This window comes from Tinamus guttatus, unplaced genomic scaffold, assembly GCF_059628265.1.
Source record: "Tinamus guttatus ecotype Peru unplaced genomic scaffold, ASM5962826v1 Tinamus_guttatus_pri_ptg000171l, whole genome shotgun sequence".
Lineage (NCBI taxonomy): Eukaryota > Metazoa > Chordata > Aves > Tinamiformes > Tinamidae > Tinamus > Tinamus guttatus.
In genome coordinates this window covers 2251998-2267696 of record NW_028288705.1, presented here as the reverse complement: position 1 = coordinate 2267696, position 15699 = coordinate 2251998, and the positions used below count along the sequence as shown (strand labels likewise).

Here is a 15699-nt window from a genome sequence, read left to right as displayed (position 1 = left end):
CTTTTGCCTGACAAATTCACTGATGAGCAGATTTACAGATTTACTTTTTAGACGAGGAGGAATGTGTGGCAAGCAGTTATAGCCTAGACAAGACATTTTGTGAAGTTTATCCAAGGAAAGTTTCAGTTTCTTTATTTTGCAGAAATATACGCTATAACTTCTTCTTGTTTTTTAATCTGAAGTAACTCAAATAAATAAAAATCTTGCTTTTGACATTATAATCTTCCATAAATGTCACTAATCTGCCCTAATATGTTTCATAAACTATAAATGCTATATATCTTGTATTTAAAACAGCTGTTACAGCTGTTACAGCTGTCTTAGGAAGACAGACAGCAAGTGTTGGCTTCTGAAGCACAGCTGTAGCTGCAAACCAGCAAATGGAAACTTATACATAAACTTACCCACTTGTTGTAGATCGGTCCCACTCATCATCACTCAAACCTGTGTCATGAAATGGATGGTTTCGTGGTCTACTTGGAGGGGACAAACTGCCCCTCTGCTTAGGACTCCTCCATTCATAGGCATTGAAGTTGTATCCTGAAGCCTGATAGCTGCTGGTTCCTAAAAAGATGAATTACATGTTTATGACACTGTATGTGTTGTAATGACAGAAAGCCACACTTTTAGAGCTGGATTCTCTAGAACTTGTATATCATACATGCTAGTTATTTTGTTGCAGGAGCAGTCAGGTATTTGGAAGAATAAATGACCTAACTTATGTCCTAAATTGGCTGTGCTCTGAGGGATTTTTTTTTTCCAAATTGATAGCATATATTGAGTATTAGTGAAAAAATGTGTATGTTGAAATTAATATGTCCAAAATTAAACATAATCTATTAAAGCAAATGTGCTTCAGACTTATTAAAACTGAATTTTCAAGGATATATTAAAAAAGAAAACTTGACTTCTTAGGTGACTAACAACAAAGTTCTTTCTGCCTCTTGGTGACTTATGTAAATTTGGGAGCAGTGCAGCTAAAAACTAATGTCATATAATAGTCAAAGAAAAACAACTTTGCAATGACACAGTCATCTTGATATAGGTCAGGAGCAAGAATATCCAAATAACTGGCCTCAACCATGCAAAAGCACGGAGATGATGCAGGGGACGTCTGCAGGGAGCGCAGTGCTCTGCTGGGCCAAGTGAGCATCTCCTCTCGAAGCCTGAGGTCTGATGCAGAGACAGTTTGAAAGAGTGACAGTTCCACGTGTCAAAACATAACACTTCTAATCCAAGATATACTTTTTTTTTTTTTTTGACTATCATCCGTGCCTTGTGGCATTTCTCGATGGAAGCTCAGCTGCATCGTGGCCAAGCGGGCTTTGGGCGTTAGGTCATTGAGATGACCAGGAGATGGGGGTGAGCATCCTCTGCATCCAAAGTTTATTCATCACTCTATTCAAGAGGATATGCGAGGGAGGCACTCTTTGTGATCCTTGCACTAGACAAGTCTTCTAGGTTGCAGAACTGGGTGTGAGTTTAATGTTCCATTATATTTCTCCTAAATGAAGCAAAATGTGACCAGTTTTCTGTAAGAAACCATGTGTAAGGTGCACTGTTGCACAAACCAAATGTAACTGCATAGAGCATCTTCTGTTTTGTAAGGGAAATGGAAGAGCAGCAGCAAAACATGTCCTGGCACATTATCAGACTAATCTGTTTCGTCCCTTGACTGAAGTAACAGCATAAAATGTTAATTCTAACAAGTAGAGCTATCTCTGCACTTTTAAACATGATTGAAACTCGCTGCTTCTGTTACAATCAGATAATAAAAGGTCCTATCTAAATAGTTTAAGTCAACCTTTAAAAATAATTAGATCATGGGGATTCAGTTTAAAATGCCAATGGCAGAAACAGTGTAAGTTACCTCTGCTTTTGCTGGATTGCTGGCATTCCTAATGCAGCTTTCCTTTCAGCAGCACTTCACAAGCAGTGCAAGCTAGCGTGGCACTGACACACATGAGCATCACTCTGGCTCTGCAACACGGCAGCATGCTATTGAAGTAAGTGCAGTATATACACGTGAAGGATTTTGCCAGTAGCCAGTTGCTCTTTTCCAACAGGCATGTAACAAATCTGAGACGAGGACTCTTGCCTTTCAAGAGCTGCAATCTAGCCATGACAGCAGATGCAAAGTTTGAGCAGGGCTGCAGCTCCACGAGGCTCTCAATGAGGCTCTGAGGGATATGTGGGATGTGCATGGCACAGAGTTCCTGCTCTCACTGAAGAGACTGTGCAAAATGCTACTTATTCATATGACTACCTGGACGCAAATGCCAGCATGGGGCAGAGACCCTTGAGGGAGCATTAACAGGATTAATCCCGCAACAGGACTCGTGTCCCCACAGTCACAGCCCTGCACTGCCCTGCTTGGCTGCTCTGTCCTGCAACAGGTCAACACGGGAATGAAAGAGGGACTTGCTCTTAGCAGAGCTACTGCCATCCCTGGGCTTTTTCCCAGGGCTCTAAGAGATGAGGAAAGGTCTGGCTCCCTTAGAAGGTTCCCTTTGGGGAAAGCAATTTCTCTATCAGCCCTTTCCAAGTGTTTCAATGCTGTGTAAGCACCATGAGGCAGCCCTGGCAGCTGAAGCATTTAGTGTTGGGTGATTTTATCATACAAGCAATTTCAATATTAGTTCAATAGTAACTCTTATATTTAATTAAGTGCAATTTGGGTCCAGCTAAGCCTGACACAGACTGGATTTTCAAGGGATGTGCCAGAAGAACATATGGGTTGACTTGTTACAGTCTGATGCTGGGGAATTCTGCTAAGCAAAACCCAGCGCTCTGGAGCTGCTGTACATTTGTTTGATCTTGGGTCATTCGCTTTCCAGTCTCTGTAGGTGGAGTTCTCTGAAGTGTGTGTTGGATGAGGATGCACAGTTGGACTCGATGATCTTGAAGGTCTTTTCCAACCATAATGATTCTATGATTCTATGCTCTATTTTGCTGATGACTAACAAATATCACTACCATCACCTCACTAATGAGGCAATTCACTTCCATAAATGAATAGGAACCTCCCTCAAGTCCCAGGTAACTACAGAGGGATGTGCTTTTCCCCAGCTAACCAGCAGATACTAACTCACAAGTTCTGTGATGGGTTTTGGTTGTGAAAATGTGAATGCCAGGTGGAGAGGGCTCCCAGTTTTAAGGCAGCCACATAAGGCATGGGTGGAAAATGTGGTGTTAATTCAAGTGGGAGAGAAAAGATGGCTCACCAGCATTACATTAGTAACTACTAGGATAAAGCATTATCTGGTGCTCCAGAAACATCCCCCAAACTCTTCAAATTCCTTAGCCTGTGCTTATGTCAAGAAAGGTTTGGAGAGAAGCCAGACTTGACAGGTCAACACAGAATGAACTTCAGCAGAAATGTGGGTCACATTGGTAGCATGGCAAGGGATAAGGCACAAATTTGATTACACTCAGGCCATATTATAGAAATGGCATGTACTTTTTTAAAGTAGCTAGAAAAGACCATTTGAGACGGATACTGGTTTAGTTTTGGTCTGAATGATTGGGTCTGAATGATTGGGATTCAAGAAAGTTCTCTAGGTCTCAATCATTTCCAGAGCTGAGCAGATTAGCAAATGTCATCCAATGTCAACCAAATATCTATTCACACAAGAAAACGCTATAATTCTGGCACTTTCTCCACAATACTTCTCTGTAGAGCTTTTAAAAATCAGTGGAAAATCTAATATGATTTATTTTGATAAGCAGACTAAAATGGGTTAAAACAGAAAACGGGACAAATTAGTATCTCAACTGTAATTCCAGTGAAACACAAATTATACAATTGTACGTATCTAATATGTACAACTCAGCCCACCACGAGCTCCTGCTCTCACAAGGCAACAGACAGAAGTGGAAAGATAAAGATAGAGTTGAAAGATGGCACAAAGCCAGAGCGAGCAGGAAAAATTATCTATCTGAGGTAATATCCATCTGTCAAACATCTACAAGGTACTGGGCACACCTGTATTACTTTGGAAATAATAATTTTTAAAAGAGCTAAATAAAGAACTTAAGCTGATCAGAAGCTACTTTTCTTGTTATCTAGAATATTACAAGGTGTCTGTATCCCCCGCTGTCTAAATAAATCTGTTTTATCCTATATGAACTGAAATGAAATTATTTGAAAATCCTATTAAACAAGAGTCAAACAGAAGTGCAAAAGTTAGTGTTAATTAAAATTATCTCTTTAAACAGAAGGATGGCTTTTGAGGCCTGAGAATTACACATTAATGTCTCAGAAATGAGGAAGAGGCAAGAGATTAACAAATCATAAGCAGCGTATGATGTTCCCCCTTCAGCAGTTTAAAATACATCTCCTCTGTTGTCAGTTAAAAATTACTGCAAATGGTCATCAACTGCTCAAATTCATGAAAATCCTCAGTATGTTCCCTGCCTTGCATTAATCTACATTTGAAGGATAAACTCATTTAGTTGTGGATGAGCTATGGGCTAGGCTATTCAGATGTCAGTAAAGCTAACAAACGCCTGTAATGTCTTGATAAATGCTTCATAACACATCACACTGTCATAAAAGAATGAATCTGAGGCCAGCCAAGTGTAAGAAATTATGCTGCCTGGCAAAGTGTGTGGCCGTAATGAGACATTGGCACATTACTTTAAAGCTGGTACAGATGAGGTTCTATTTAAGGCACAGGAAGGTCAACCATGAAGGGGGTAATTTTTGCTTTAAACATTGGTTATATTCTTGATGGTACCTTGACTTCCAAAGCTGGTGTCAACACCAGAGCCATCCCATGACTCTACTGCGCTGTCAACGCTTGGGACTGTAGTGGAATAGAGGTCTGAGAGCTTGCCAGCTTTCTGCGCAGTCATGGTCTCATCTTCAGCATCGCTCAGTTCATTGATGTGACCAGGGACAGAAAATTTCTTGGGACTGGTTGCTGAAGAGGATTATAAAAAAGAAGCCAGGGGATAGTCATAGCTTTGCTACAGTTTGAAGGACATGCTTGTTACTATTTACATAACATTTTATCCAGGAATGGCTTAAATACTTGTTAATATATAGAAACACACTCTTTAAAGAGCACTTGTGCTACTTTGGCCATACTCACCATCTGTCTGCTTCTTGATTTTCAAGGTAACAGTTTCTCCTGCCATCTGTAATAAATGAATGGCTTCACTCAAAGGTTTTCCTTTCAGGCTGCTGCTATTTATTGCTAGGATTCTGTCTCCTATGTGAATTGCCCCAGTCCTACAGCAAGAGAGATGAAAAACAGTGAAAAAGAGGAGCATAAAAAGCAACAAGGGCGGTTTCTTTAAATATTTGGATGCATGAAAGTGTCCCTTTCTTCCTTTAGTTTTGGGTTTACAGCTGTGTTACAGAGTACTTCTATTGTTAGCCATGTTTAAAGCAAGTCCCCTTTGTTGTAGTGACAAAAGCAGAGCTGAGGCACGTAGATGCAGATTTCTGTTTCACTGCAGCAGTTGAGTTAATCACCTATGGATGATATTCATTGCTGCCCACTTTTTAAGTGTAATCTCAAACAGCTAAATAAATTTTGAAATAAATATGGTATTTCTAAAAGTCTTGCAGCAGAACAGATAATGGCAATATGAGCAAGTAACCAGCTATTTCACCGGCATAGCTTTCAGGATGGATCACATCAATGGAAGAAAAGCAACACACTGTGTAAATGTACTGTTCATCCTGGCTGTGTACATTATTATGCTTTGGGTTCTGCATATTCTGTCTGAAACCACCACTAAAGGTAACTGTTGCAATATGTACTATACATTTAAAAATGACAGGTCATAGCAACAACTTAATATTGGCATTATTCCGTCATTTACTATGAGGAACATCTCTGTGCCTTGGGTAATGCTATCCTATGGTGTATGGAATTCCATATATAGATGCAGCTTATGTATATGAGAAGGGTATGTATATAAAAATGTATATGTGTTTTCAGATAAGCTTAAACACCTAAAGTCCTTTCTTTGCCTATTCTACTGCACAAGGCTAAGAATTTTAAAAGGCTGCTAAAATGTTCCTGTGAGTGAGCTGACTGGTCCTTCCTAGGTGAGTTATAGTATGTACCACAATCCTGTGCTCTGTTTGGTACACCATGTTTCAGAATATCCTATTAATATATGCTCTTGAACTTGGTAATGATCATAAAAAGACAGAAAAAAAAAGATAGTTAATTCAGATTTGTAGAAATAAATAAAATATTGCTAAGTCATGAAAGTTAATATGCTCATGTGAACAAAGAAAACCTTGATCATGACAAAAAGAATTCTTCATAATGATTTGTTTTTCAATTTACCTTTCGGCTAATCCTCCCTTTGTAAGGCTGGAAATGATTATGGGATCAAAGGGCTCTTCAGTACCAGAGATTGTAATTCCGAGAGGGCCACCATAGCGCTTGAGCTCAACAGTATAAATAATTGCTCCAGAGCTCTCCTGTTCATCTGCAATAAATGCCAAGGGGATGCAATTGGTTTCTTATGAAAGAGGGAATAAAAAAATAACACATTCAGACTAGTGACGGCTAATCAAACCACGTTTTCAAAGGATTACATTTCAGATATACTTCTCAATCATATCATATACTTAATCATAATCACTGGTTTTTGTTCAAAACCAAATCTCTCAGGTAATCTCTTTCTGTTGACAAAACCTGATTATATTGAAATCAATAGCAAAATTCCCCTTACTCTAGTAGGACTGAATTTTATTTTGTTTTAAATCTTGATAGCTTACTTGCCATTAAAATGTAACTCAGGATATTTTATTACAGAAGAGATGTCACAACTGTTGTATAAATACAACTATTCTTCTGTTCCTTGATTTGAATGGATGGCATTTGAAGCCAAAGAGAATTTGGAAGTTTCAAGAAGAAGCTTACTCAAAATAACGTGGAAAAAAATGGAATATACCCCATGTTTCTGATGGACAAGTTTTGAGTTTTCCTAACAGATGAATCCAAAATGGCTTCTGAATTTTATGCTTATCAACTAAGCTAAATGATAACTGCAAACAATAACTGCATTAACTTTGATCTTGTTTGCATTATTGTCAAATCTTGGTCTCACCAAATAGCCACCAGAAATGGAGAAGAATGCATGAATAGCTAAGCTAAATGCAATTTACTTTTCTTAAACAATACTTCAGCAGATGTTACAGCAAAATTAATTAATATAGTGCATGTTCTTTACATATTACCTAAAAGTATCACAGTAGGAGAGCAACTAACTGTAACAGCTTCTAGTTGTGAGAGAGTATTTTAAAGTTATAAATGTCAGCTTTCTCCTCAGATCAAAATAATAAATGCTTCCTTGCCCATCTTATGATATTGGTATTCAGCCATGGTATCCAGCCTGGCAGGCAACTTTTCCTAGATCTTTGGGTAGTGACATTACGAACGGCTCAATGCGTGTGGAAAAGATCTAGGATGACTATTCAGGAAATGCTATTAGCACTAAACTGAGACCAGTAAGGAATAATCTAAATGCTCCCAATTTTGCTCAAGTAGAAAGTACAATTTTAAAAGGAAAAAAAGAAACCTGCATCACCCGGAAAGGTTTAAAGAGTTGCTTTCTTCTAATGTTGAACATGGTAATTTAGCACAGCAGGGGAACTATGCTAAACTAACTTTTAAGCTATTTTCTCCCTTTCCAAACTGCAGCAAACTTAAATTTATAGCTTCCACCCAGCCCTGCTCCCTCCTATTTCCTACTTGCTATCCACATAGAAGAAATCATAGACATTTACTATTAAAGGAGAGAAGAAGAATTGGCAGTATTCATTCAGCAAGGAACACAAGGTCTTTGCCATCTCATGTTGGCCTTGGGTTCCTACTTGGGACATTATCAACAGGTCTTGGCCCTCAACACAAACTATGCTTTTTCTGATGTGCTATTTCCAAAAAATGCCCAGACCCTGCTATACATACAGTAGGGTAGCAAAGAAGTTGCCACAGTACAGCAGATAAAGTGGCAGTTCTTGGTTGCCTATCAAACCAATTATGGATCAACGACAAATTCTTCGACATCTCACATTGATAATATTTACATAGACAACTGTGGCATACAGACACTTCAGCACTTAACAGAATGAATGAAAGTAAATGACCAAACTAATCGAAAATGCAATAGCTGGTATTTGCTAAGTGTCGACACAATCCTGAGGCTTCTCTGTTATCAGCTGTAAGGGAATACGAAGATATTAATCATGCAGCAGCCTTGCCACATTAATGTTGAACGTTCATAGATCTCAGTGAATGACTGAAAAGGAGACTGCTACATTATGTGCTTCTTCTGGGCAGCTCTAGTTAACAAAATTAATGATAGAATGCAACAAATGTCAAATTGCTACACATCTTCAGCCCTTTTGCCAGGCAGCAGGAAGGCTTGATGTTCAAGAACACATGTGGACTGAATTCAAATGAAAACTAGTTTTGCTAGAGCTTAGAGAGCTTTCTTTGCTTAGAGAGCTAAGAATTCAGTTATTTTAAAAAGGGTGGCAGCCATTAGGTTAATCAGGAGATAAAATCAGCCTCAGAATGGGAAGCTGTCAGGAAAAAGAAAAAAAAAAGGAGAATTGTACTTTCTGCTGAAAACATTATTTCCACCTGTGGAAGGCATGTAACCAGTTATCATATGTTTTAGAGTCTCGTGTTTTGTAATATTTTCCTTTTTTAAAAATCTTTCTCATAGTAGTGCAAATGTGGATAATTCTTTGAAGCCACATTAAACAAAAGTAGATTCTCTGTGCTGAAGTGTGTCTGTTCTGCCTATTGCTCTCTTGCTTTTCAGAATAGGTCATCAATACAGACCAAAGTGCAGAGCTCAGGGGAGCCCTTGACATGTATTACTCTGTCCCTGAGTCTGCTTGCAGGTTTGGCTATGAGGAACAGGGCTTTGAACTATGGACAACTGTCTGGCACATCAAGGAAAAGGAGAGAGCGCAGAGGAAAGAAAAACAGAAGGAAGAGCTAGAAGCAGCTCAAAATGCATTAAAATAAATATCAAAAGAAAGAGTTTGACAGATGGAGAGAGAGGGAGGCAGACAGCCTTCCTCCCTGCCCTGCCCTTTTCAATGCATGTCATGAGAGGTTAAAAAAGTTAAAATCTTAATCGCATTCTGTAATTAGAAGTTGTTTTGGAGTGCTCCATGCCTATCCATCTGATAGCATCACGCTTTTCTGTTCTCAGGGAATTTATTAATGGTTTGTGCCATTAGAGAAGCACAGTTGCTCTTTTTGTGAGAAAAATCAGTCAGGCATTCAAAAGTGGCAAATACAATTAAAACTGATTTTAAATGAAGTGCACTTTTTGCACACCTTTGCTACCGCTTTGCCGCTCTTTTTAATTTTTATTTTTTAAATCGTTTCAAGGGACACTTTCATTTTAGACCTCAAATGTTTGAAATCTGCTTTAAACATTTTTAATTATCCTTTGATAGTTACTGAACTGTTATAAGAACCATTTGTACAGAGAATATTCTTTAATGGGTCCATGATTAGCTGAAATGAATACGCTCAGATACATCAGTCCTCTCCGGATTAAGACACTGAGCTTGTATAAGAATCCTGATACATGGATACTGACACATATATACTGTAACCATAAAATAAGTAATACTCATTTGTATTCCATGGAATAAGAATCCCACACAGACTAAAATCTGCACTATATCTACCCTGGTGTGCAGTACCTAAGAGGTCAAAGATGTCTTCCACGGGGATAAAGACTAAAATCCACATTTCAGTGGAGATAACAGAAAATATGTACCAACTTCAAGGGAAACAAAAGCTGTCCTGGAAGGACTGTGAGTTGAGAACTTCCTCCTCCTCACCTGCTGGGACCTAGCTACAACATCCAAGCCCACAATAACCATTCACCTTGCTGGATAAAAACTATCTCTGAAAGCTAATTTTCACAAGGTGCTAGATGCGTCCTCCTTTGCCTTGTGTTGATTATACTGAGGAGATATTTTCTGTTTGCCTTCAGAAGTAGAAAAGATTTCTATCAATTAAAAGCATCTGAGTCCAATTCTAAGCACCATTTCAACAGTTATACTTGATTAATCTTCTTAAATAATAAGTTGCAAAAGGCAGTGTCTCTTTACTGTGAGACTGTGTAGAACTTAAGAAAGACAAGTGAATCCATAGTTCATGCCTTTATGTAGTACCATAATATAAATAGCAGTAATAATGGCAGTTATAATTATTGGACTTCCTTTCTTGCATAACAGAAATTGCTTTATTATCTTCAGGTAAAATTTTTCTCCTATGTATTCCATAAAATTGCTATCAAAAGAAATAAAATTAGTATTAAAAGGAATAAAGGAATAAAAAGGAATATTGATAGTTATAAGTGTGCAAAATGATAGCAGCTTCAGTGAATCCGTTAGGCTAATCATATATTTCTCCCCTATCAGCTATCCAGCACAGCATGTAAAGTACTACTTACCTTTACACATGTGAACAGTCATACTGAAGTAAAGTTTATATGATTATAATCATATCATTTATATGATTGCTATCCATGATTCCAATCTTAAAAGCAGAGAACACTTCAATATGCTTTCAAGAGAAAGATCAATCTTACGTGGCTACATCTGCAGCGAACCTGCCTTTCTGAAATACAAAAGACCTCCTTTTGCAGCACTGCTCTTGAAGGCAAGACAGCCACTGAGATAATCTCAAAAATTAAACCTCCCTTTTTTTTTTTACATTGACATTTTTTAATTAGCATTATGAAAATCAGGAATGTTTAATAAAACCATTTCCCTAAATGCAAAAGAATAACACTATATCCTAAAAAAATCTTGAAAATACACATAATTTGCAATAGGCTCATTGCTAATACCAGAATTATCTTCATCTTTGCGGATCTTTAGCTTTACAAGGTCCTCACAGTGTTGAAGGATCTGGACAGCATCTTCCATTGAGCAATTGTCAAGCCGAATGTTATCGATTGCAAGCAACTTATCGCCCAGTTCTAGGGTCCCAGTTCTGTGAACATACAAACAGGCTTATATGAAATACTATCAAGTTATTAAAGCAACATATTTCAGAAGATATTATCGTACAACTTAGGCAGATTTTTCTAAACGGTTTCTTCATTGGTGACTATGTCACCTGTAACCAGTGTGCACAAAATAAAGGTCTCCTTCAAGCTCCCTCAGTTTCAGCTGAGTCTCACTGGCTATACGATGGAAAACACATTTCTCCCGGAAGCTTGGATGTCTCACCTGTGAGCAACACTTCCTTTCTTGATATCGGAGATAACCAGAGGGTCCCCTGGTTTTCTACTGGATGGAGCTGCAATAAAGAATACACAAGTATCTGTTTTTATTTGTATATATTCACATGCACTAATTATGTAAGCGAATCAATATTTCATACACATATATCTGTATTCTATTTCTTCCTCCCTACATTAAACATACATAAATAAAACAAACAATTAAAAGCTGTAAGTTTTTAAACACCTCAAAATTAAAAAACGCTAGAGTTAAGGTGACTGTTGCAAAATTAATCCAACCTGACATGTTTGTGTTCTGAGTTAGGCCAGGACTGAACCATGCAAAGGCATCATGGTACAACTGCAGTGATACATAATAATATGTTGTGTAGGCACAACACAAATGGGAAGACTTTTGTAGGAAGAAACTTTCAGTACAACTACTGATGTGGAGCTTCTGTCAAACATAAAACATCTTCCACAGCCCTGACCAACAGAGATGTTCTGGCCACATTTCTACTGAGGAGACCAAATCCTTTTCATTCACCCCTGTCTCTAGTACTTAAGACAGAAGTAAGAAGATAGTTCTTACAGGGTGAGAAAGGAGACACCTACTCTACAACAAATGAGATCATAGAATCATAGAATGCTTAAGGTTGGAAGGGACCTCTAGAGGTCATCTAGTCCAACCCCCCTGAACACGCAGGGTCACCTAGACCACGTGGCACAGAACTGCATCCAAGTGGGTTTTGAAGATCTCCAGAGAAGGAGACTCCACAACCTCTCTGGGCAGCCTGTTCCAGTGCTCCGGCACCCTCACTGTCAAGAAATTTTTCCTTAAGTTCCTGTGGAACTTCTCATGTTTCAGTTTGTGGCCGTTCCCTCTAGTTCTATCAGTGACCACCACTGAAAAGAAGCCAGCACCATCCTCCACACTGCCTCCCTTGAGGTATTTATAGACACTGATCAGGTCTCCTCTCAGCCTTCTGTTCTCCAGGCTGAAGAGGCCCAGCTCCCTCAGTCTCTCCTCATAGGGCAGATGTTCCAGGCCCCTGATCATCCTTGTAGCCCTGCACTGGACTCTCTCCAGCAGTTCCACATCCCTCTTGTACTGTGGGGCCCAGAACTGGACACAATACTCCAGATGTGGCCTCACCAGGGCTGAGTAGAGGGGTAGGATCACCTCACTCGACCTGCTGGAGACGCTCTTCTTAACGCACCCCAGGATCCCATTGGCCTTCTTGGCCACGAGGACACACTGCTGCCTCATGGTCAACTTGTTGTCCACCATGACACCCAGGGCCTTCTCTGCAGAGCTGCTCTCCAGAAGGTCAGTCTCCAGCCCGTACTGGTGTCTGGGGTTATTCCTCCCCAGGTGCAGGACCTTGCACTTGGCCCTGTTGAATTGCATGAGGTTTTTCACCGCCCAGTTGTCCAGTCTGTCCAGGTCCCTCTGGATGGCAGCGCAGCTACTCCTCCTAGTTTGGTATCATCAGCAAACTTGCTGAGGGAGCCCCTGACCAATCCAGGTCATTTATGAATAAATTGAACAAGACTGGACCAGGGACTGACCCCTGGGGGACACTGCTACCTACAAGCCTCCAACCGCTGATCACCACTCTCTGGGCCCTGCCATCCAGCCACTTCCTGATCCACCTCACTGTCCACTCATCTATCCCACACTTCCAGAGCTTGCCCAGGAGGATGTTGTGAGGGATGGTGTCAAAAGCCTTGGTGAAGTCGAGATAGACGACATCTACCGCTCTCCTCTCATCTATCCAGCTAGTCATTCCATCGTAGAAGGCTATCAGGTTAGTCAAGCAAGATTTCCCCTTGGTGAATCCATGCTGACTATTTTGAGCACCTTCTTGTCCTCCATGTGCCTGGATACAACAGCCAGTATGAGCCATTCCATCACTTTTCCAGGGACAGAGGTGAGACTCACTGGCCTGTAGGTGCCTGGGTCCTCCTTCTTGCCTTTTTTGAAGACTGGCATGACATTGGCTTTATTCCAGTCTTCTGGCACCTCCCCCATTCTCCAGGATCTTTCAAAGATGATAGAGAGCGGCTTAGCTATGACCTCTGCCAGCTCCCGCAGCACTCTGGGGTGCATCCCATCAGGGCCCATGGATTTGTGGGTATCGAGTTTCCTTAGGTGCTCTCTGACCCAATCTTCCCCTACCCAGGGCAAGTCCTCCTCTCTCCAGGCTTACTCTTGTCCCTAGGGCCTGGGACTCTAAACGGCTGCCCTTGGTAAACACCGAAGCAAAGAAGGCATTCAGCAACTCTGCTTTTTCTGTGTTATTCGTAACCAGAGTGCCCATCCCGTTCACCAGTGGACCCATGTTTTCCCTGATCTTCCTTTTGCTGTTAATATATTTGAAGAAGTTTTTCTTGCTATTTTAACATCCCTTGCCAGATTTCATTCCAAATGTGCCCTAGCTTTCCTTTTCACATCTCTGCATTCCCTGACAACATTCCTGTATTTCTCCCAGGGGGCTGGTGCTTTTTTCCACATTCTATATACCGCCTTCTTCTACTTGAGTATTGCCACAAGCTCCCTGCTCATCGACGCAGGTCTCCTGCCCCCTCTGCCCGCCTTCCTACACACAGGGATGCACTGTTGCTGGGCATGGAGGAAGCGCTGCTTGAAAACTAACCAGCTCTCTTGGGCCCCCCTACCTTCTAGAGCTCTAGCCCATGGGATTCTTCCGAGGAGGTCTCTGAAGAGGCTAAAGTTGGCCCTCCTGAAGTCCATGGTTCATAGAATCATAGAATCATAGAATGCTTAAGGTTGGAAGGGACCTCTAGAGATCATCTAGTCCAACTCCCCTGCACACGCAGGGTCACCTAAAGCACGTGGCACAGGACTGCATTCAAGCGGGTTTTGAAGATCTCCAGAGAAGGAGACTCCACAACCTCTCTGGGCAGCCTGTTCCAGTGCTCTGTCACCCTCACTGTTAAGAAATTTTTCCTTAAGTTCCTGTGGAACTTTCGGTGCTTCAGTTTGTGGCCCTTTCCTCCAGTTCTGTCGGTGGCCACCACTGAAATGAGACCAGCACCATCCTCTTCACTCCCTCCCTTGAGGTACTTATAGACACTGATTAGATCCCCTCTCAGCCTTCTCTTCTCCAGGCTGAACAGGTCCAGCTCCCTCAGCCTCTCCTCAAAGGGCAGATGTAGTAGAAGTTGGCCCTCCTGAAGTCCATTGTTGCAAGGCTACTTACAGCCCTGCCACCTCCTTGTTGGATCCTGAACTCCACCAACTTGTGGTCACTGCAGCTGAGGCTACCCCCCACCTTCACATCTCCTACAAGTCCCTCTCTATTTGTTAGCAGGCGGTCCAGTAGTCCACCTCTCCTCATTGGCTCCTCCACAACCTGTGTCAAAAAGTTATCATCAACGCACTGCAGGAACCTCCAGGGCTGTTTGTGCCTGGCTGTGTTGTCCTTCCAGTCGATGTTGGGGTAGTTGAAGTCCCTCATGAGAACCAGGGCCTGTGACTGAGAGGCAACATCCAGCTGACTATAGAAGGCCTCATCAACGTCCTCATCCTGGTCAGGGGGCCTGTAGCAGACACCCACCACAGTGTCTCCCACATTAGCCTGCCCTTTAACCCTTACCCACCAGCTCTCAACTCGCTCATCATCCACTCCCAGGTTGAGCTCCTGCATTCCAGTTGCTCTCTCACATAAAGAGCAACTCCACCACCTCGCCTTCCCAGCCTGTCCTTCCTAAAAAGCACATAGTCTTCCATGGCAGCGCTCCAGTCATGCGAGCTATCCCACCATGTCTCTCTGATTCCAATGAGATCGTGACGCTGGGACCGCACACAGATCTCCAGTTCGTCCTGCTTATTCCCCATGCTTCGCGCACTGGAATACAGGCATTTCAGGGAAGTAACCGAGCCTGCAGGTTTCCCAGGAGGGGTGAAAGAGGACCCTCTATAATCATATCCTATCCTCACTTCCCCACTACTATACTCCCTCTGGATGCCATTTGACTTTAGCTGTGTGGTACTGATCGCCCTCTCTGTGTGACACTATCCTTCTCCCTTCTTGCCTAGTTTAAAGCCCTCCTAACCAGGTTGGCCAGCCTTTTGGCAGAGACGTGTGCCCCTCTTGCTGCAGTGGTTCCCATCATTCCCCACTAGCTGCTGGCCATAAAACAGAGTCCCATGGTCATAGAAGCCAAAACCCTGTTGCCAAGCCCAGCGCACAGCCAGTTGTTAATCTGCCATATCCGCCTTCTCCGCCTTGAATCCATTCCCCTTGTTGGTAGGATAGAGTAGAACACTACCCGGGCGCCCGTACCTTTGACAGTCATCCTTAGGGCTCTAAAATCTCGCTTGATATCCCTCAGTCTCCCTCATGGCATCATTAGTGCCCACATGAAACAGTACCAGGGGGTAATAGTCAGACTTCTGGACAAGCCTTGGGAGCCTCTCTGTAACATCCCTTA

General features: G+C 41.6%; 1 protein-coding gene across 1 annotated transcript in view; it reads right to left on the bottom strand.

Moving 5' to 3' along the window:
• The window catches only part of GRIP1 (glutamate receptor interacting protein 1), a 212623-nt gene that overhangs the window by 12360 nt on the left and 184564 nt on the right, over positions 1 to 15699 (bottom strand). The window contains exons 14-19 of the mRNA XM_088522924.1: positions 11246 to 11315; positions 10861 to 11006; positions 6312 to 6456; positions 5097 to 5236; positions 4740 to 4925; positions 405 to 564 (exon numbers count right to left, since the gene is read on the bottom strand). Coding sequence (XP_088379050.1) covers positions 405 to 564; positions 4740 to 4925; positions 5097 to 5236; positions 6312 to 6456; positions 10861 to 11006; positions 11246 to 11315 — 847 coding nt within the window. The remainder of the gene's footprint in view (positions 1 to 404; positions 565 to 4739; positions 4926 to 5096; positions 5237 to 6311; positions 6457 to 10860; positions 11007 to 11245; positions 11316 to 15699) is intronic.